The sequence below is a fragment of the Halichoeres trimaculatus genome, unplaced genomic scaffold (assembly GCF_033239565.1).
Source record: "Halichoeres trimaculatus isolate MK-OKI-2021-1 unplaced genomic scaffold, fHalTri1.1 fHalTri1_scaffold_4, whole genome shotgun sequence".
NCBI lineage: Eukaryota > Metazoa > Chordata > Actinopteri > Labriformes > Labridae > Halichoeres > Halichoeres trimaculatus.
The window spans coordinates 14,244,417-14,268,256 of record NW_027437182.1 but is presented as its reverse complement, the minus strand read 5'-3'; the positions used below and the strand labels follow the sequence as shown (position 1 = coordinate 14,268,256).

The following is a 23,840-nucleotide window of genomic DNA, read 5'->3' as shown; positions in this document are numbered from 1 at the left end:
GATCAAATTGGGAGAAAATAAGGCCCAACTTTAACCAGCCTTGAGTAAATTAGTTGCAAATGTCCTTATGAATAACAAAGTGCTACCTGTTTCCTTGATGTGCATGATTTAGGGCTACAGCACGAGAAACACTGACAAGGAGCAGAACACACATGAGTTTCAGGACTCCAAGTACTTCAATTCAAGATGTACATCAAGTTTTGAAGGACACCGTAGGCACTAACACTCCCCTAGCACCTGCCAGCATGTTTCAGGGTAGGAGGTTTGTAGCAAACAATAACCACCCCAGGATACTGGGCCAGTCTTCCAATCATTGTGTCCAAAAACCCACACACTCACATACACACCACACTCCCCACCCCATTTCACTGCCTGTGATTCTGACAGCCAGGAAGGCCTAGCAGCTCATGTGCTGCCAGCCAGCCAGCAATAGCTCAGCTTCATCCAGGCCTGGAAACATGGCAGATGGTGGCAGGACAGAACAGAGGAGAAGACATTGGCCGTGTGTGTCTGTGTGAGGCCGACAGCAGAGACAGGTAGAACAAGAAAGAGGGAGAGTGTGACCACATGCTCACCTCTGATGACGTCCACCATGACCTCTAAGCCTCAGCTAAACTGTCGTCATTATATCTAAACTAGCAGCTATAGGAGCCAATCAATATGGTTCAAATAGTTCAGCTATCACTGATTTCATCTACACATCTTGCACTTTATTGTTATTTTACACCTGTGTTGGTGTGTGAGTGCGCTTCTTCTTCTAGACGCATCTGTCAGTGACTGTGCCCTGACTGTGTGTGTGTGACCAATCAATCTTTTTCATTCAGGGATCCTCTGGGTTTTCATCAGGGGCCAATAGAGGTTCAGCTCTTTCATGAATGGACAGTTGATTAGTTTCATCAAATTGATGGATCTTTGATAAACAGCCTTCACACTGTCCATCTGCTGGGAGTTGAGGCTTTTTTTTTTGTAGGCTGAGAGGTGTGAAGAAATAGTCCTCCAGATTTTCAAATATAATAATTTGGCTGCTCTGGTGAAGATTTACATAATTCTGCTGATTTATCTTGTATAATACAGTGATTAGTAAGCAAGCTTTAAGTGAAAACTATGTGGTTGCATCAGTTACAGTATATGTGAGTTTAATATGAAGTTTAATGCATATGTTGTTGTTCAAAGGTATGAATCAAAAACCCCAGTCTTTACAGCTAGACTGTCAAAAATGGATCAACAGAAAATGCAGTCAAAAGGGTTTCAAGCAGCCCCCTCACTCACTGTCAAGTGTAGTTCAAAAATTCTGTCCAAGATGTCATCATAAAAGACCAGGGAGCTCCCAGATGTGCTGTTCAATGATTTTTTTCATAGTTATCCCTCTGAACACTGATTAACAATGCAGGACTCACCTCGGATGATGGACAGCTTGGCATTGACAGTGATCTCCCCCTCGCTGTTCTCTGCAACACACTCGTAGATGTTCTCATCACGGGGCGCTCGGAGAGGCTGGATTCTGAGTACAGCACCGGCGCCCTCGTCAAACTCGATGGTCTATGAGGTAGACAGTACATAGTCAGAGTGGTAGCATACGGGCAAAGTATTTCCTGAGAGATACAGGGAAGTCTTTGTGCAAGCGTCTTTGTTGTTTTTAAGTCGGTCTCTCTAAACTTGACCCAAAACCAAATAAATGTGAAGCAGCTATTCTTACTATGCCTCTAGTCCTCATAAATACACAGTTTTAAGCAAACACACTTCCTCTCTCCTACCTCACAGACACACTAAACACTATCTGTGTGTGTGTGTGATGTGCTTGCCCCCCTGTGTTTTCATCTCTTGTTTTTATCTGTAATTATGCCCTTTGTTCTCCGTAAAGCCCTTTTGTTTTGAACCTTTGGAAAAACAAAATCAGACTACACTGACTGCATCCTGTGCTGAGAATACTGAGCAGTAGAATGTGCGAGTTCAAATAAAAAAGACTCGCCAACCAAAAAGGGACTTTATTTGGGAGGAGCTGTAAAAACACTGACACCTTTAATGCTTTAATAATAAGTATGTGACAAAACATCAAACATCATCCTTGACTAGCAACACATTTTTACTTACAACACATTATAGTAGAAAAAAACATGTGTAACAATCCACAGTAACACATTACTATGACTAAGAAAGCACATCTGTGAATTTAGCAGGAGTCATTTTACAGATTTAGAGATCATTTTCCCTTTTAAGTCATAATCCTGATGTTTTAATCATGAAAAACAACAAAAACTAAGGGTTATTATCTTTAATTAAATGACTCAATCAACTGCTTTTGAATAGTGGTGTCATTACAAATAGAAGTGGTTTAATAGCAGCTTTTTAAACATGCTGCTAAAGCTGAGGAGTGCTGTTTTGACAGAGTACTTAATGACATTGGCACCCAGCCGAATTCTAAAAAGTCACAGGATTGATCTCCCTGAAAACCACATCAACTGTCATGTATCCTGCTGCAAGAAGCAGAACGTCAAGGCTTGGGTCAATGACTGGAATTTAAATGGTGGCATTTCTGTGCCAATTACCCCTGCCTTTTAATGTAGTCAGCCATTTCCCCTGCTAATCTCGAAGGGTTCAGTGCTGAGATCTCAGAGCAAAGCATGACTTTGAGATACAAGTATGAGTCTTCAGCAGCCCTGCTGCTCCACTGCTGCACATCTCAGGGCTGAGGCGCTAATTAGGCTAAAAACACTGCAAAGCACGGCATCATGATCGATATCAAAGCGGCTGTCTAGAGGGTAGAAGAAAGGAGGAAAAAAATTCACAACTACTTCAAAAACCTTTTTTTTCCTTTATTTTATCCTAAACGGAAGAAGGGAAGCGTCCATTCTGGCGGGCTCCGTCACGCCCTTGGCTTTGTTTCCCACTTAGCATGCAGAAGAAGGGAACGTATAAACATAACTTCTCTTTTTATTTTGTCCTCTGTTGAGATGCTGCCTCTCCCTCTGTTGATGTTGTTGTCACTTTTTGATTTTTACTCCCCTCCCCTCTGGATGTGCTCGTGCCGCAGCATGTGCACGACTAACGCCTGTGCACTGTCGTCGTCGTTAACGAAAGCAACTTTTTAATTAAGAGACACTGAGCATCAATCAAGACTTTTAGAGATGCCATCTGGGACGCCTGCCGAGAACTGAACAACAAACATCATGAATAACGCTCAGATAGACACATTCACGCAGACAGACAGGGCTGTATGCAGGAAAGGAAAACAGCTCGGGAAACAAGAATGTGACAACGGTAGATTCAGTGAAGTGCCAACAGTTCTGAGCAGGAAGAATGGGAGAGCTCTGCATTGCATTGAATTCCTGAAGCTTGTTCTAGGCTTGCATATGGCTCAAAGGTCAGAGAAGCAAGTCAATGAAAAGGTTGGGAGTTTTTGTCTAAAACTACTTTTAAAAAATGTGGGTGAAGAAAGCAAATGAAAACATCCTTTCTAAACCGACTGTGTGGGAACCAAACTGCTATAGAAATGTCTGCTTTTTCTGTGAAAGTGGTGCATGGCAATGTTCAAAAAGAGCCACAAATAAAGGTTATGGAGAGGGGAATGTGAAGAACAACATCCTTTAGCTTTGTGTTATAAAGGTAAAAATGTAACATTTACTTCCTTAAATGCTGAAAAATGTCAGCGAACAGGTTGTATATTCGTTTAATTTTGCCCTGACATTGTCACAAATATTTTCAGCAAAGTTCAAATCCAAATGATACAATTTTTCTTCCTGGGAAACAGTATATTTATTTAGTTTAACTCACTTTCTGTTACATGGGAGTAAAAGAAAATAAACAGGACAAAGCCCAAGAGAAAAAAAACCTGTTGCTTCATCTGTTAACGTGATTTCTGCCAAAGTCTTGCTTTTTACTGTTTGAACTATTTAACAGTGAAGGCAAATACTCTGATAATCTAACGCCAGCTAAGTTCTGGCTTTAAAAAATATTTTATATTTTTTAGCTAAGGGTGTATGAATTAACAGCCAATTTTCAGTATTTCATGGGGTGCCAGCCAGGTTGGCCCCTTATCTTTGGAAACAGAGCAGAATACCGACACAGAGGCCAATGTGTCAACCATTACAGATGGGTAAGCTCTACTACAGAATTTAGCTAATTTGGTTCCTGTGTGTATGTTTGAAATTGACTTTGCTGAAATCCACTTCACTTTAGTATTGTCAGCAGATGAAATGTTGTGTGTAAAACTCAGTCTCACCAGTGACTGGCTCCTCCTGTGGGTGTAGTGCACATAGTGTTGACAAGTATCTCACATCAACAAACCTACTTCAAATGAAAAATACATCAAACTTTCCTTAAAGATGTCAAGTATGGGAAAACTATCCTATTTCATTTTTCAAGAAATCAACAAAGGTTTTTTTTTTTTTTTTTTAATTGCCCTCCACACCTGCAGATGTCAGCATCTTGCAGACTCACCTCTATGCGCTGGGAGTTCACCTTCTTCCCCTTCTTGTTCCAGCTAACCCTTGGCTTGGGATCGCCTGTTGCCTGGCACACAAAGGAAACCACGCCCCCTGAGACACCAGTCTGGTCGACAGGAACTTTAGTGAACCGTGGTGGTGCTGGGAAGAGAAGAGAGAACACTATTAGCACAGGACAGGATAGCTCAAGCTAGCTCAGTTCTTTTTAAGTTGGCATTAAAAAGCGCAACCATCCAATATCTCACAAACCAATATGAGTCCTGTGACCTTGACACTAGGCCTGGGCCAATAACAAATTTTGCTTGATGATTGTCCCACAATTATTGACGAGGAGTGATATTATTGACAATATTATTTTGAGACCAAATTAACCATTTATATAAAAACAATATATCATAATAATGCAATACACCCTTCCAAATGCAATAAACTTTTATTCATCATGAGTATTTTTATTAATGTAATTGGAATATCAATAACTTTAAAATATCCCAAGAAAAAACAAACAAGAAAATAAAATGGGCTCTTAGTCAAAAATTGCAGTTGAATAAGAAACTGAGTTAAATCAGAATTTCTTAAGTGATATAGCAAACTACACCCTCTGTGTCCATGTTAATTCTCACTCATCCATCTCAGTTATTCGAAATTCCCCAAACTGAGGCAACTGGACTGTTCAGAGTTTGTGCAGATGTTTCTATCATCCATGAGCCTTCATCAGCCTCATCAGCGCCATCCCAGACTACAAAATCAAACACGCTTGCAAATGGCTATATAATAAGGCTGGCAAAATTATTTAGTTCATTCCATTTATTGAATAATGTATTTATTTATTGACTATTGTCCCAGGCCTGCAAGACACATCAGAGCTACAGGTCCAACAGCCAAATCTCAAGTTTCTGACGGATACACTTGTAAACTGTATCATAAATATTCCACAGGGAAATTGACCCAGGACAGGAACAAACCCAGAGAAAATAAAAGACAAAACTGAGGCAAGTGAGGTTTGTTGTCATTTGACACTGAAGTGTACATTAAAAGTAAGACAACTCTTTCAGTCAAATATAGAGAAGCACCCACAAAGCCATGATAAATGATTGAATTCTCCCCAGAACCATGCACAATAAAAGTGCATGTGTTCACAGAGTAGACTTTCTTTAGTTCAACACTCCATCAAAAGTTAGTTTTGATGGTGAAGATTTTTTCACTCTAACCCTCAGTTGCAACATTTTCAAGACAACAAGCCTTTTGGAAAAAAAAGGAGAGAGATGGAGAGAGAAAAAAAACAGAGTCCTGGGGAACTCGTTAAAAGTGAATCATACAGATATGTGGGAATGATCAAACGGCTAGCGCATAACGTCAAATTAATAATTAAGGGACCATGGGCCAACACCAGTCTCCAGGCACTGCTAAACACACATGAAGGAGAGTTCCTGCATTCATTATCAGGCTGAGGGAGAGAGATAGAAGCTGAGTGTTTTAGAGAGAATAAGGCAGAGAGAAATTGTGTAGGACAAGAGGAGAAAAAAATATTGAGGAGTGTTCTGCTTCAGGAAAGCAAACGCACTGCATGCAAAGTTCATCTCAGAGCCCAAGACTAACAACTCAGATAGATGTGATGCAAATATTACATCAAGAAATATCAACCAGTTAAACTAATGGCAGTTTAGTTTCAAAGGCACTTTCTCTATTTCGATAACCAGCTTGGCTTTTTAAAGGAAAATTAATTCTCTGAAGGATGACAGGGCACAGAAGTCTCAGCCAGAGACGTGTTTGTTTCCTTTTTTTTCATATGATGACACACTTTACCTTGACTTAACAGGTTTAGATGTCTGGGAATGCAAGATTACTGCTGAAAGCAAGAATGTTTTCTTATTAAGCTGTTCATGGTCGGACTAAAATAAAAATGCTTTGGACTGAAAGCCACTGCTTTAATATCATGTTTCAGCTTCTTAGATCTGCCAGAGTTTCTCACCTTCAGAAGTGCACAGCCAGTCTTGGCTTGAATCCTTTCCACCGTCTTTCTTGATTGATTTTAGGTATACTGAATGTAGGTCAAGGGGAAGAGCCTGACACTGACTTTACAGCCAAGATCAAAGCTGTAATTCCTTCTGTGCACAAATTGTTGTCTGATCTTTTAATTAAAGTGACGACTGCATAGTATGTGTGAAAAATATAATGAATCCTCACTCTGGCAGGCTGGTAGTGTTTTGACATTGACAGACAACATGCTGATCTAAATAGAAAAGCCACAGGGAAGGGATACGTTTTTTTCCACTCATATAACAAGTATTACAGGCCTGTATTGCTGAAAATCATTTTGATGTAGCAAAATATTGATTTCCAGCCTTCCGATGGTCAAAACGAAAGTGTATTGATTGGTGCATTTTCAAATAGATGTCTTTGCTCTCTTTAAATCTTACTCTGAATCTATCACAAAATAACCCCTGGGAAAGACTGACACACACAGAAGGTTTTCAATCAAAATGTAAAATGTTTTGGGAAGTTTTCCGCCCTGAAAATTCTGTTATTGCATACAGTTTTGTGTGGGTGGATTTTCAGTTTCAGTTATGGTTAGTTGTTATAATTCTGCTAAAAATCAGAGGCAGTATCCTTAGCAAAACTTGAAGAGCCTCTCCTTGGGGATTATCTTGCATCCAAATAACTTGTATGTGCATAAAAGCAAAGCTGTGAATCATTTACATTTAGAAAAGTACCTTAAAATGACAAAACTTATTCTCATCTGTCACTTCAAAAATTCACTTCAACATGTTTTGAATACTGTATATTTCAGTGGCTTTCCTCAAGCTTTCAAGCACTGCATGTCTGCTGCATAAAATGATCCCTTTTGGCATTTTACACTCACTTTCCATTCTCAAACTACACAACACAGCCCCTCTGCATTTGACCTCGCCTTACAATGTGCCCTCTGTCCAAACAGAGGAGCGATTTACACAGAGAAGGCCTGTGGCTGTGGTCCCGCTGAAGGCAGGCGCTCTTTGATTAGTTTCCCTCTGCGCCGCTCGACATTTCAACCCAGTCGCCTTCTCTCTCCTCCTCTTCTTCTCACTTGCTTCAGAGGAAGAGAGCGATGTAAAATTAATTTGTCTGCCTCCGTTGTCAGTCTGGGTTTAACTCCAGATTGATGGGCTCGTAACACATTGTTTAAAGTTTTCAATCAAGAAGGTTTAAGAAAAGTTGAGGAGCTTGCTTGAAATACGGTTGAAGTCGAAAAGACTCAGGCTCAGTTGAGGTTAATGGAGGGGAGTTAGGGAGAAGTCAGTGAGGTCGGTGCTTAAAAGGCACAAAGGGAAAGTAAGGAAAGGAAAGGAGGTGACAGGAGCCCCAGGGACTAGACAAGATGATGCAAAGAGGAAGACAAGACAGAAAGTGTTGAATATTTTATCAAGAAACTTTTCCCTCTTCATTTTTCTTTACCTTTTCAAACACAAAATGAAAACATTTGATTCATGAGTCAAGAGCAACAGAATAAGCTCTTTGGTCTTGGCAAAGAAGATTTTGCCATTTTTTCATTGGTCTCAAGCCACATACTTGGCTCTGCTGTTCATCCTACAAATGCATGTTATTTAAAAATGTAGTAACTTTCATAAGTGAAATAAATTGGCTTTACAAATATATAAGGTGTATTGTTAAGAGGCATTGTTGCAACAAAAAAATAATCTACTAAACTCAAACTGTCTCAATTTTTGTGCTGAGGTTATGCCCTAATATCAAGACCCAAATCCACAGGCACCTTGTCATTTAAACTGGATGTAAAAACTGTGAGGGTAAGAGTGTGCAAGTTTCTATTAATTCATGATTAAAAATTTGACAATCCATATTCTTTTTAGGATTAAAAGGTCACACCAGTGCTTGAGGCTACTCAAATTGAAGGTTCAACTGTGTTTAAACATCCCAGATTAGCTTCAAGGTAGAGACAGCGGCTTTGTACCCATATTCCTTCTATAGTGCAATTACAACAGGTATGCTGTGTGTGAACTCTGATGAGCCTAATTAACCTCTTTTTTTTCCACTGCTCTGTGCCTCCAGGCTTCTACTGCCAGTTACTGTTGACTTGGACTTTTTCTCCCCCCAATTCTGAACCTTGCCCCAAAGCCATTAATTGCAGGGTGGGAGAGGTTGAGTGGTATCAGAGCTTAAACTGCTTAAAAAATAATCCCAGTAATGAGTGATGGCATAGACCGCACAGTAGTATCAATAGAGAAGCTTATTCACTGGGCTTTTGGTTTGGACTGGGCTGAGTTTTGTGCATCATGGAGCCAAGAAGTGACAAACAGGGGCTGCTATTATGTAGCAGGGTATCAAATTTGTGGATTTCCTGCTTAAGATCAATCCTTTCAAGAGTGCAACCCAGCATATGATCAATGACACCTTAAGTTGATTTTTGGTAAAATCATCTCAAAAAAGCTTGCACTGAGATTTGGTTTCTTATAGTGCTGTCATGGCAGCAAAATATTTAATTCAGCATCTATCTTGTTTGCTAGGCACCGCCCTGTTGGCTATGGCTGCCTTTTGCAGCAGCCCTCTCTTTTTTGTAGATTTCTTGTAATATATTTCGTCTCTTTTTCATAATCTTTGTATTTGGAGTGGATCATTACTTTGTATGGTTGATTTGTTGGTCATGGACACCAAACTTTTTGTGGCTTCAGTGATATTTTTACTACTTTTTCTCCTGTGTTTGTCTGGAGATCCTACATGTAACCATGGCTGCATTGTTTACGTGTGAACTCAGCCGTTAGCAGCCTGTAGCATGTCAATGCTAACTGGTGTGAGGCCTGATGTCTTCCCACAAGGTGAGGAGAAGGAGGTGAGGACGACGTCCTGGTTTTCAGGTGTGAGCTAAGAAGTGACGACATTGACCTGTCCTTCCATCCATCATTTTTGGGAAGGTAAGATCTATCTCTAATAAGATGGACGAGCTAGCTGTGCTAACCCAGCAACAGAGGGAATACCAGAGGGCAGAGTAGCATCATGCTGTTCACAGATATGGCTAATGGAGCTAACATCAGATACCAACGCCACAGTGGAAGAACTTCACTTGCTGTGAGCAGACAGGATACAGGAGACAGAGATGGAGCATGACTGAAGAAGCTCAGTCCTGGACCCTGTGGAGGTAAAGGCTGGCTGAACTGGAGAATGATGGACAAGCTGTCATCATCTATTTTCTTACGGACCTTTTTGCACTTTCTATAAACTTTCTTACTTTTGTGTTCTTGATTGCTGCTGTGACTTCAATTTTGTTGTACTTGTTACAATGACAATGAAGTTCTATTCTATTCTATTCTATTCTATTCTATTCTATTCTATTCTATCACCATCAAGCAGCATACGGTTTTGGTATGGAACAACCTCTCGACAGTTCAAATATATCATGATTTTAATCAAATATTTCATGATTTTAATCAAATATTTCATGATTTTAATCAAATATTTCATGATTTTAATCACATCTTTCTCCGCTTACAGCTCAGCATACATATTCTTAAATGTCCTCCTCTTACTAGGTTTTACCAAGAGCACAGTGGCACCAGCACAGTGCCTGTGAAGTTTGATTCCCACTGGTGCCACCGATACAAAAAAAGCATCCTCCTCTTCAGCTGTAATGTACCTCGTAAAAAAAGCCTCCACCAAACGGTGAGTGCTATGCTCCCACAGATGACATTGAAAGGACATTGCAACCGCATTGGTCATTTGTCCCTTCCACTAAAGCCTCTCTCCATTTCCCCAGCTTCCCTCAGACACACTGAGCTACAGCACAGCCCAGATAAGCACACAAGACCTGTCTTTATCTGCCTGGCAGGGGGACATGGCCTGAGCTGAAATAACCAGCAAGTGGGGGCCCGGCTATCTTCACAGGGCCCTGAGAATAGAACAGATCCACGCAAACATGAGCAGCTAACAGGGGGAGGGAAAAAAAAACCTCACACTGTGCTCACAGACGCTTGTTTAGCTAATATAGCAACCACCTGCTACTGGTAGCTACCTCTGTCAGAGCTGATAAGACCGAATACACCAGTGCTGTGATTATAAAGTGGTGGAGAGTGGGAGTGGGTATGTGAATATGAGACAGCTCCATTTATAGTATTTTACTGTTGTCATTTGGGGGGTTCAGGGGGGCTTTAAGAGGAGGGAGAGGACCAGCTTTATGACTAATACAGTAATTGATGGAGAAAAGCTTCCTGGGTCATAAATAGGAGCCATTATCCTGCTGAATTAGCAGAGTGGGAGACAAAATGACGCATGACCATTCAGTGATTTTCAGCAAAAAGGCAGAAAAATTGGGAAAAGGGCACTTGTCATCCATCTTGCTCCAAATAGACATCTTTTACAGCACATTCAAACCTTTTGGCTCTATAGGAGGTATTACTATGAGCAAACTCATTCCCATAACACTCATCTGATGTATAGCGCATCTCTGTCATGAGGATGTAGATGACAGTGACATCAATGTAAACGGAATATGAGCAATGAACACTTTCATCCCACTCACTGCCACTTTATCTTGACAGACACTCCACTGCTTTTGTGTACTAACAGATAAATCTCATTTCTTTCCCTGGTATGCTCCCTAAGTGGATGAGAGCAATATGATCAACTGGATGTTATTTAAAAATTGCTTTATTGAAGCTAAACCTGAATGAAATTAAACTTCATTTTCATATTAGCCTAACAGCAGCTACACAACAAAACAACACCCTCAATCTCCGGCACTATCCGGACTGAGACTGCTTGGGAAAATAAAATAGAGAAAGTGGGAGTGGTGCAATTTTGCAACAACATGTGGTCGTGACTGGTGTTTGTTACTCTGCCTGCTTGCTACATGTTTTTGTTTTTTTAATCACTGTCTATACTATACACTATCATGTAATAGAGTAAAGTCAAAGGCAAGTTTTCAAATTAGTAAGAAAACCAAATTGTATTACAATATATTATATATTTTTGTATTGTACTGTATAATACTGAATCTTGTTCTATTGCACAAAATCATATTGTATCCTACTTTATAATATTCTATTGTACTAAACTGCACTGTATCACATTCTACTGTATTGTTTTGTTCTACTGTTGCATCCCATGGTGCTGAATCATAAATGATAGTACTGTATTAACCCGTATTGTTTTGTACTGTATCATATTGCATGAAAATGTATCATTTTACATTGTACCATATCTTACTGTATAATACTGACACTTTAAAGTGCATCGTATTGTGCTGTACTGTATGGAATTGTAGGATTTCATAAGATTTCATATCAGTTTGTATCATTTGTTACTGTACTGCAATGCATTGTAGCTATTGCTATGGGCACTATATGACATCACATTATTTCAAATCGTATTGCATTGTAGTGTTTATTTGGTATTGTATGGTATCACAGCTCAACTCATGATTCTATGGTTTAGAATCCCATTGCATCATGATACTGTATTGCATTTTATCAACTTATACTATATTATATTGTATAGTGTTGTATGGGAAAACAAAACATTGCATGGTATAGTGTGGTATAGCATCATAGGAGATTGTATAGTATTGTATTATTACATGTGATATTACATTCTATATTGTATTCAGTATTTCATGGAAACCTACCATTTGGTATAGTGTGGTATGGTATAATATTGTCTTGTATAGTGTTATAGGATGCATACAATTTTATCATATCGTATACAAACTTACTTAGAATCATATTGCATCAGACTGATTATATCATTTGTATTAAAATAATTAAATCTACTAGTTTATATTAACTTAGCTCTTTTTACGTTTCAAGACATAAACCAAGATGTTGAAGTTAACAGGAAGAGAGAGAAAGAGACAGAGACCGATAAAAACCCATCCAAAAGACTCAGCAGGCTGCCAAACAGCCAGAGCCACCTGTCTGTCAGTCCTCAACCCCAACAGTCATTAACAGCACACACATGCTAACACACACATGCTAGCACAGTTTTTCAAACCCACCAAGGAATTGAAGGACGGACAGATTGATCCATCCAAATGTCCATTCATGGGGATGTGTTTAACAGCAGACACACAAGTGAACTTCCAAACAGACATGTATTCTTTCTTTTACACCCTCACACACGAACCAAATACCCTGCAGGCCTCAACAACCAAGCCCCATCAATCAGGACCAATTCTCACAGGCTGACTGGGCGAGCGCCATCACTATGGAAACCCAGCCTTTACTCTAAACCCCTCTTGCTTTGTCTTGTCTGGGGGTTTTCACATGCAATCACTGCCAACAAAGACCAGTAGACTACTGCTGCAGAAAAAATTGAACCAGCAAGAAAAGAGCAAAAGGGGAAAGGAGAAAGAAGAAAGTTTTTCAGGCTTTTTGAAAGTAAAGATGGATAACTTGATCATCAGCATGAACCATCTTTGATACAGGACTTGTACGGATCATGAACTTCAGCAACAGGTCATTCTGTAAGACATGATGTCTGATCCAAGACTAGGGGGTATTAGCAAAACCATGAAAAAGTTGGCTCTAAAATTGTTTGTGGTGCAGTTAAAATGCACTTTTTCTAAGTTTCTTTCAAACAGTATCTTTGCAAAACACAATTAAATCAATAAAAAATGTGAAAGGTTGATCAAAATTGTAGAGGCACCAAGAATTTGTAGTCGCAATGTTTCCCCAAGTAAGTCTGTACTACTACAGCTGAACAGCCAGTTTCCACTGTGACAAATGGTCTGTCTCTTAACCTTGACCACAATGAGTCTTTTCTAGTTCTTTACAAAATGACAAGATTTATCCTTTTTGAAAAGATTTCATCACAAATGTGGACCATCTTGAGTCAAGTGGACAGAAAGGCTGACATGAAAGGATTTTCAAAGCCACTAATTGGATCTCTCTACAAGAAAATGTTTTCACAAACTGCTTTGAGATTTCAACAGAAATGATTTTCTGCAACTAGTTAAGAAGTTATGTTTTAATATATATATATATATATAAATATCCCTTCCCCATTGCATGAAACAGTGATCCATCTGTGTTGAATGCACTCCAAACAAGCTTGCAGGGCACAAGCTTTGCAGGCCATGAGGGACTTGTGGCAGGATGTGGGAACCCAGTATAAAATAAGTTCTGGAGTGTTTGTACCCAGAGGTGAAAAACTTTGCCCAACCACGCTGCTGTCACAGTGCAGCAGAGTTTCTAAAAAGAGTTCCAAACTCATAATATGCACAAATTGGTCCCATAGAAACCATTGTTAAAGGCTAAAAGAAAAAAAAAAAGCTTTCACCCATCGGAAATAAATAGACTCGATTCCTCAGAGAGTGTGGGGGAAAATTAAGCTTAAGTGTGTGTCTGATTTCAAAATGGCCATGAAGCACACACAGAGGAGGTGAAATGGTGACAATTTTGTGTCATTTCGAGACTCACTTGAGGAAATTGACACTTGTTGGCTCATTAAATGTAGAAGACACCTTCTATCGACAGAGGTGAAGTTGGAGGGCTGATCAAAGTAAAGGACATGACAGCAAAAAGAATCAAGTGAAAAGGAATCTTCTGTCTTTTCACTGGAAACAAAGCAAAAAACACTTCCTGGATCTTTCCGTCAGTTTAAATCTAAATAGCACTATGTATAAAACAAAAGAAAAACCTGAATATAAAATACACCTGAAATATTTATCAGACCAACGGACATGGGATATTATGAATCCTTGATGACATAAACCTGCTCAGAGGGCATTTACATTTTGAAGCCACCTCGTCGATGAGCTGGATTCCCTTTCGCTGGAAGAAGAAATGGAGGGATAACGCTTTTCATGCACTTCAATCACCCGTATTGTTCTGTCAAACTGAGTACATATAACATCACTCAAGCTACTGGAGCATGTTACTGAAAGAGCCTGAAAGAGAGGGATGATGCAGAGAAAGCAGAGATAAAAGCCTCACAGATGCTGTGGCTGCAAGCTTGCAGGACAGATATTTGATCCATTGTTTTGACCAAAACGGTGGCTGAGGGGGAACATCCCATGAAGTTAATTACATGAATGGATGTTTTTCTGATACTGTAACTACACTGAAGTGTCTCTCTGAACAAACTGATAGTTGGTGGGCATACACTTGAAGCTCTCAGGAGCAGGGGCGTACTCAAAAGGTGGCCTCAAGTAGCACCTAGCCCCTGTGTTTCTTATGGTTACAAGAAAATCCCATGCTTGAAGTAAAGTTTGGACAATTGGGGAGTGATTCTATGAGGAAAAGTCTTAATTACAGGCTAAAGCTAATCCATGTGAATGCTAAACTATTAAGCAGGAGGATATAAACATGATTTAAGTTACAAGTTACTTTTCTGGTCTGTTCCTTCAAGGCAGCACCCAGATTAAAGCAGGGGGGGCTGGCTGATATTTGGATATCCTCTTAAATTAGCAAAAGTCTTAAATTAAGCCTTATTGCTCATAAGATTCCACCAAATTCTTTAAATATATATATGTTTTTCATAATCAACTCTAATCTCCTGCATTAATAATTGACTTCGACTTTAATTTCATAACTACGTGACTTTATTCCAAATTTAGAATTTGATTTCCATTACATTTTTTACATACATTTTTACACATTTGTCTTTATCCCTGTAAATTTTGAGCTAAGTTTGTACATTATGAATTTACTATCAATATCTTAATTTAAAGTAGCTTTTCATTTTCTTTCAATTATTGAGATTCATGTGTGAAAGAGATATATTGCTGTCTATTATGTTTTAATCTTATACTGAAAAAGCATACACATCAGACAATAAGATCGTTCAATCACAAAAAAATACTATTTGAATGTGTAAAAGGTTCAAATCCTCAGATTGGCCACTGTAATAAAAAATAAGTCTGGATACACTGCTGATCCCAAGGCTTTTTCTGCTCACTATGTACGTTGACCATATTTGCACCTAAAACTTCCCCATGAAAAATGCAACAAGTGTCAACAGTAACTCCTGGCAAATCCCTCACATTGGCCCGTTTTACTTCATCTCAAAAACTGTTGTTTGAAGTCTTCCAACAGATGCATCAGAAAAAAGAAAGATGTTTCTCACACCATCAAATAAAGTTATTTCCCCCTGGTGTTTGTGAGTTTAGAGCTCTGAGAATTCAACATATAACATCCTGCTGAATGCAGACGTTGCCAACAGGCTACTTGAGGCAGCGATTCATGTCTGTAACTCAATTAAAAATTAACTTGTTTTCTTCTTATTTGGGGAAAAAACAGTGAACAGAGGAAAGTAGGGGGCCAAGCATGCAACAGCAGGGTGAACAAGAAATTAAATTTGACAAGAGTTAACTTGACAGTGTTGGCTCAAACATCAGTTCACTGAAAATGATAAGGAGTGAGGGAGCATGAGGGAAAGAATAAGAAAATAACAGCACCACTAAGGGGCCTCGTTTCTTTTCCTTTTCAATTGGCAGCTTCAAAGGAATATAAATAATTGAACGGCCTCACCCCATCGCTTTGAGATCTGGCCAATTATTAGCAGGAATACTTTGCCAAAAAATGTTACTGTTGAGGAGTCTCAGAGGCCGAAGAAGGAGAATGTAGCAGTGAGGAGGAGGTGAAAGACAAGAATTAAAGGCTGACAAGTAATTCTGTCGCACTGACCAAAAACAAAAGCCACATTATGAAATACTACAAGATACAAAAAGAGTGGAAGTCATAGAGCCAAAATCACGAACTGATTCTCAATCCCCTCCATCCTGAGTTAAGATACAGACGATATCATGAGCTCAGCAGATAAGACAACACATTAATCACTGTTGGATGGATTTAGCTCCAGAAGATAGGAACAGGCTGAAGCTAAATAAGAAGAATTATCACTCCCCGTGTGGCCTTTGAACCAAGTCTGAATACTTAATGACAAAATTAAAGGAATCATCATCATGGAAACGGCTGGAAATCAGATTTTATCAAGTCATTGTGGGCCCCAAGAGGTCTTAGTGTGGGGTCGTCTCACTGCTCATAAATCAAAAACCAATATTAGGATATTAGAAATTAAGATGGTATTCAGACATTTAATATTTTCAGTAATAAACTTCACTTTAATATCTACTGAGAAATTATTCATCAACCGGCCTGATGGTGTCAAAAACACAACCTTTTGATGGTTGGAGTGAAAAATTAAACACATCTTTTGACTGCTGCGTTTGATCCTGTTCTTCTAACAAGATCAGCCTGATATATTATATATTTTACTTTCACTTCAAGTAGTGTTGAGTCTCTGTTTTGATGCTTTCTTCTCTTTTATCTAGATTAAATAGCAACCTTTATCACATTTATGCCTTATTTTTGTAAATACATGACTTAATTTCAAAATTCAAAATAAAGTGGAACTTAATGTACAAGGAAAGGATGGAAATTTGATGCTGTATGAAAGGCATATGCTAAAGGAAGTATTTATTGTTTCTGGTTTCAGCTGACATATCTGTGATTGTCATTTACAAGACGGACCTTTGAGCGGGGAGGTCGAAAAATAATACATGTTAACAAGATTGCTCTGGGTTTATGAATGCATGACACTGCCGTCAAATTTTACAGCTCTGCTTGAAAAAATATCATCGATCCTCTCACTCAATATGCCAGTGAACCATTACAAAGCTCAGGTGACACTCCTCATATTAAAGCGGCTTTTACTCACACATGCACACACATAAATATCCATGTGCCTGCACACAAATTCCATGAAAACATGCAGACAAATACAGACAGACACAAACAGGGAGGCAGGCATTATTACGCTTGAGGTGGCGGGATTTATTGAGCCATCTTTCTTTCTCTTTTGATTAAAAATGTCTCCTTCTCACCGTGATTTATGGGTGTAAATGGAAAGGGATGGAGGGCAGAGAGAGGGAGAAGGAGGGAGGGATGTGAGAGGAAGGGATGACATCATGCTTTCAGCTGGGCACAAGGGTGGCTTCCACTGAGTGTGTGTGTGTGTGTGTGTGTGTGTGTGTGTGTGTGTGTGTGTGTGTGTGTGTGTGTGTGTGTGTGTGTGAGAGAGAGAAAGAGAGAAGGAGTTGATAAGAGGAGGGGGCTAGCGTCTTTGTCCCACCCCAATCCTCTCAGTCCAGCAGGTGGGAGTGATTATAATTGGACAACTGCACCACTGGGCTGTATATGTGTGTGTGTGTGTGTGTGTGTGTGTGTGTGTGTGTGTGTGTGTGTGTGTGTGTGTGTGTGTGTGTGTGTGTGTGTGTGTGTGTGTGTGTGTGTGTGTGTGTGTGTGTGTGTGTGTGTGTGTGGGTGTGTGTGTGTGTGTGTGTGTGTGTGTGTGTGTGTTTGGCTGTGCACATGGGTGTGAAAGACAATCAGAGAGAGCAAAAGTAGGGAGTGAGTGTGTGCATATATTTGCAGACATAATGGAGGGGAAACGCTGTGTGGCCCCGAAAAATGAGAAAGAAGAGTGAGACAGTGTTTGTTTCTTTGCTTGTGTGTGTGAAACCAGGAGGGAGGAGGTGGACGAGAAATGAAACCAAAAAAACAAAGTATGAATATGAGACGTAGACAATGAGTCGGAGTGAAGAGCTTGACATGAACAGCGATAATATCCACACAGAGGAGACAAAGACTGGCAGACACTGACAGATGGGGAGAGAGCCCTGCTGTTAGTGTATTTGTAAGTGTGTGTGTGTATGTGTGTGTGTGAGAAGGAACATAAGAGAGAAAGGGAAGCTAATCTCCAAAAAAGACAAAGCAGACTGCACTGAATGTTATTTAAACCAGGGTAAGCAAACAGTCGGTGAAAAAGTTCAAGTGAAGAAGCAAAAACCGCGTGCAACTCTCTAAAGAAACAACCTGATCAGAGGAGGAGCTTCTGCACCTTCCCTTTCTTTCCACTCATGAATTATTGTGTAGCCTGCGCATCAGTGAGACAGAGAAGTCAAAATAGGAAGAGAACAAAGGCATCTGTTTGACAGCTGTCTGAAAGCAATTTCAGATGTTTTCAGGCAGCTGAGCTGAAAGACACTCAAATTATGCTTCCAGACACTCAAACCACTGCGCAATCAGGAGCAGACAGCTCTGTTCAAACATGAGGAAAGATCCAGTCCTCCCAACGCTTTCTTGAACCAGTGAGAAGACAGAGGAAACCAAGTCGGACGAAAACAGAAAGAGGAATGCAACTAGAGTTTCAAATCAGCTGAAACTTAAAGAGGGGAATTGAATATTTTAGGCTCAAAATTGCTCGTTTTCACATTTTTTCTGACCTTTTTTCTAATAATCTGCGACAATTTTTTGTAGACTTTGTTTTCTGTTCCAGTATCCCCATTCTGTTTCATCTCTTCACAGATTTAATGTACTTTAGTGTTGGTTTAGGTCTGCGAAAACTTGTTTCTACTAGGGATGCACCAATCCAACTTTTTTGGTTCTGATACCTTTACCTGGGCTTTGGGATTCAACTGATTCTGATACCAGTGTTAAAAAATAACCTGCATGCCCTACTGTTGCATAAGACTGGTAATGTTTTAGGTATAAGGCAAAAAATGAGTAAGTGGAATGACAAAGATAATATCCATTTAAAGTATAAAATATTTAAATGTTTACCTGCAGTTTGGTAAAAACAAAGCTTCAGAATATACACAAGTTCTATTCAGTTATAGTTTGGTTCATTTCGATTGTAAACTTTGATACCCTGTAGACTGATAATGCATCAAGAAACGAGAAAAGTGCATCAGAGGTAAAATTTCAAATCAAGTAGCCAAGAGCACTGGTAAAAGTATGGCATGGAGCTGGTTGCCTGGATTGGCCCCTTCCCACTGATACTGATCCAGCTTTGAGGGTCATCGATACACAGATACCCGATACCAGGATTGGTTTTGGTGCATCCCTAGTTTCTACAAGTGTTTTACAAGGTTTGATCCCAGTATGGTGTTTTCAACCTAGACCCATTTTTGTTTTTTTTTAGAATACTTTTCCTGCTTAGGAGATGGGAGAATGGATTAAGAAAAAAACAGAGTAAGAGTGGGCAGTGGCGCATGGGAAAGAAGCTGCAGGCTGTACTTGGCCACCCCACCTGAGAGGTTAATCTCAAACTAACTGTGAGACCATACCAGTGCCAAAACCAGGGAAAAAAGTTCCATGGACCAGACTTGCTCGGACACTAAACAACTTTCTGAAAAGAGAAGATCCAGTTCTGTCTAATCGAAATGGGATGATATCAAAGTCTTTTCTCTGATTCCCGACACACACATAAAGAAAATGCTGCAGTCAATCTGCACAAGCAAAATTTAAATGTTGCATCCAGTGTGGGTGGCTTAAGTCAGCAAACTGTAAATGCCAACAAATATGAACACGCTCTCAAATATCCCCCACATATGCATCCATTAACCGTACACAAGCATAGGATTTACAAACAATCAAACCCAAAGGGAGCCTCCCCACCCCGCCATCACTCTTGGTTCTATTTCTCTGCAGAGCCTCCTCTTTGTTTTGTCTTCTTAATGCTGCCCTAAGCCCGTCTTAACGGGGAAATGGTGCGGAACAAATCCTGAGCAGGAGTTGACAGGGTGGGATAAGAGACTACTGATGTCCCTCTAACACAGTCAGTTTAGAGGACAAATTATACAAACAAAAATTGAAAAAACGGTATGACACTCAAGATTTACCATTCAACACAGGTTTCTGATCAGTATCAGAGATATCAGTATGATGCCCTTTTCTCTTTGGGAGAAATCACCTGGGTCTCAGGTACTCTCTTGAATAAAACACAAATTTACTTTCAAGTCAAATCTTGCTCTTGACATTCAAGTGAAACTCTTGTTTTCTCCTCTCTCTGCAGAAGCAGGCACAGAAAATAAGCAATAGACCTTTTGAAGCCTTTCAGAAATGAGATATCAACAGTTGGAGACAGAAATACAATCTCACATGAAGACAGCTCAATAAGAAAAAGACAGTTCAAGTATTTCTATTAAATACTTCAGGTAGGAAAAGTTTTCTTTTTAACATATGATGCAGGATCTTTGCAGGCTTTTTCCAGCTCTAATCTATAAATCAAACATGACTGATGCTTTCTAAAGGGCAGGCTGTACTTGGGCAGAGAAAAGTTGATGAGTTAGTATTTGCGGTGTGTCTGTGTCTTGGTACTTACATAAGGCCTGGGAGTCTGTGAGCAGCAGTGATAGCAGCAGAGTGGTGACAGGCAGCAGGAGTTGCAAGGAGAGGCGAGGGGCACCGCTGGTGGCCATCTTGGCTCCAGTAGGGAGGGGGTGGGGGGCAGGGAGGGGTGGGGTGGGACCGATCTGTGACCTGGCTGGAGAGCCGAGGCCCCGACTGCGTAGGGATGGTTGGGGTCTTCACGCAGGACGGCTTGGCACTCTGTGATAGGAGGCAAGAAGAACAGGAAATTAGACGTTTTTGCTATGAACTTCGAACTTTCATTTATGCTACACACCAAAACCAACAACCAAAAACAGTCTAAACATTAATGTATGAAATTTGATCAGAGACACAATACATTTGAAATGCAAACTAAGCAACTGTGAGATGTGACAGCGAGACTAAACTCTTTCACATCCTCACACAGCAGCCATTTTTTTACCCAATGGTTCACTCAGTGTGGCTTACAGGCTCAAAAATGATGTGGGGGGTGAACTTCAACTGCTTTCTATAATAAAATTGGGCAAGTATCTGAAAGCCCATTAGCTTCCTTTACTGACAGCTGATGCTAGAATCTGAAACTTGTTAGTTTATATCCATTTCGGCAATATAATGCTAGGTACAGCACAGTGGCACAGTGGGCAGTGCTGCAGCCTCACAGCAAGGTCACCGGTTCGAAACCCAGCACTTTCTGTGTGGAGTTTGCATGTTCTCCCCATGCATGCTGGGGTGTGTTCTCTCTGGGTACTCCGGCTTCCTCCCACAGTACAAAAACTTGCTCGCCAGGTTAATTGAACACTCCAAATTGCCCATAGGTGTGAGTGTGTGAGTGAATGGTTGTCTGTCGATGTGTCAGCCCTGTGATTGACTGACAACTAGTACAGGGTGTACCCTGCATCCCGCCCAATTACAGCTGGGATGGGCCCCAGCCACCCGTAACCCTGAACAGGATAAGCAGTTCAGAAAATGAATGAATGATTGAGTGCTAGCTACAGAACTTTTCCTTGTGATTTTCCCCAAATAAAAATGATTTTTATTCATAGTTGAGTCTTCACATTGAATTTTAAAACAGTACCGAATGCTTGCATAGCTTTATCCTCTTCCTGCCCAACAGTAATACCTTCTAGTTGTGGCTAAATGCAAATGTTAACTGCTGTCTGACTGTCACTAATTTGTTCATTGATATCCTGTTTTATCAAGACTTATGACCAAATTTCCCTCTAGGTTTTCGATGTTAATTGTGTTTTTAGTTGCAAATCAATGTGGAAGTGGCGAATTGGCAACAATTGCCTGAAAATCCATATCGTTTATAACCTGAAACAGCATTTTTGCAACATTTTAGCTCCCTGCTCTGGGCATTACATCAGAATAAAAATGGCAGATCTTGAAGTTATGAGTTAAATAGTGACAGTTCTGCCAAAATCTACAGACCATGTGACTTCTGACAAACACGCTAAGCCACCCTGTTATTTCACAGCCTCTCATTCATGCTGACACATACACTGGAGGAAGGTAATAATGTGTTGGTGACACCACTGGAAGCTAAGTGTCACTCACCACCATTCTTGTAGCCTAACCAGCGTCTTCTCACAACCCTTAATTGTCAGGGGAGTCACTGCTGTCGCCTTTTTTTTCTTTCTAATCACCCGATCTTGTTGTTATTTGCTTATCTCATTGCCTTGTAATTACACAGGCACCCAATGATATTCCAGGCACCGTCTCTTTGTTTTAGTCAAATTGCCATTAATCCCCTAAGCTACAGGGAGGGACTGGGGACGTCTGCAACCACACACACACACACACACACACACACACACACACACACACACACACACACACACACACACACACACACACACACACACACACACACACACACACACACACAAATTACACCCACATTATTCTCTCTCATTGATATGTGTGATGTGACAAAGAGCCACCACCAAGTGGTTTTACATACTCTTTAATTAAGAAGACATGAAATAGGAGACAAGGAAGTGGGACAGATCCATGATGTGAATGTAATGAGTTTGTTAATTTCTTTTTTTATTTCAACATGAACACCATTCAGCTGATGCCCCGTGTCAAAAATCAGGGAGGTAGCAGGTAAGATTGAAACAATAAAAAGATTAAAACACCAAGACACTGGAGTGAAATTAATCATCCGTGTGTTAAGTTGGTAACAGTACAAATTGTGCAGACAGTGAGTGTGCCTTTTATTATGGATGCTAACCTGCAAACTGACAACAGGTGCCTGAAATGAGGACTGAATGTACTTTGAAAATATGAAACAACTGACTAACTATCACAATCGGTAACATTCAGACACAATTAGATTCAAACGGAAGAAAGCAAAGATAAAGCAGCACAGAATCTGCAGACTGCTCTAATGGACTAAAGAGGAATTCAATATTGAAGCATCTACAGCTATGAAAAGGACCTCCTAAAAGAAAATGTAGGAAATATCAATCTGCAAATGTTTGAGAGGAGGAGGTAAAAGACAAATCTATGCCTTAATTTACAGGACTGTGTTTGAGACTTTGGCCTTGAGACTTGCAGAAAACCACAGCTAATTGCAGTGTAACCAAGCACCTCAGACAGCAGGCGCATTTAAGCGCCCCACCCTTCACAGCTACTGGACCAGCTGTGAAGAGTGGCTGCATGAAACAGACAGGCACGTGCAGCAGAAGGCAACCTTAAAATAAAACCACAAATGAGTACAGCGAACCACACATGCACACACGCACGCATACATACACATTCACTCTAAAGCTACTGGCCTCTGATGCTTTTTATGTCCGTATTTCAAATGGAGAAATTCAAGAACACGCGCTTTACAAAAACACAAAGGCAGAAATCCACAAAAGGTCTTTTGTGGCGACGCCATGCCAGAAAGGAGTGGGTGTCTCTCTGAAGCTAAGCTCATCTTTCAACACAATACTATACACACACGACCCACATGTGTGTCCACACTTGTCTTTTGTTTCCCTTTTTCCTAGCCTGGGGGCGGGGTAGATGAAGCCAGAGGTGAGAGGGAAATACTGAGACATGAAGAGGAAGAGTATCGGATCATCTAGGGGACTTTTGAATGATGCCCCTTTTGTTCAGACTGTAAACACTGGTGGAGGTAGAGGAAATCTCACTGTGCCTGTAGGGAATTACTCTATCTGTGCTCACGAGTTGCCCAGGTTATGATTTATGGCCCTCCCCTTAAGGCATGGCTCTCTACCTCCACCTTTGGTTGCTATACACATTTCACAACACAATTACAACAGCTATTATAGTTGAAAGGCTT

The 23,840-nt window shown here is 40.2% G+C and overlaps 1 protein-coding gene across 7 annotated transcripts in view; it reads right to left on the bottom strand.

Moving 5' to 3' along the window:
• ptprsa (protein tyrosine phosphatase receptor type Sa) overlaps positions 1 to 23,840 on the bottom strand; it is a 252,495-nt gene that overhangs the window by 123,395 nt on the left and 105,260 nt on the right. For all 7 annotated transcript variants that reach the window (XM_074667567.1, XM_074667570.1, XM_074667571.1 and 4 more), the window contains 3 exons: positions 20,535 to 20,761; positions 4,438 to 4,583; positions 1,398 to 1,539 (listed from right to left, as the gene is read on the bottom strand). In XM_074667567.1, the coding sequence (XP_074523668.1) occupies positions 1,398 to 1,539; positions 4,438 to 4,583; positions 20,535 to 20,631 (385 nt within the window). In that variant the 5' untranslated portion in view covers positions 20,632 to 20,761. The remainder of the gene's footprint in view (positions 1 to 1,397; positions 1,540 to 4,437; positions 4,584 to 20,534; positions 20,762 to 23,840) is intronic.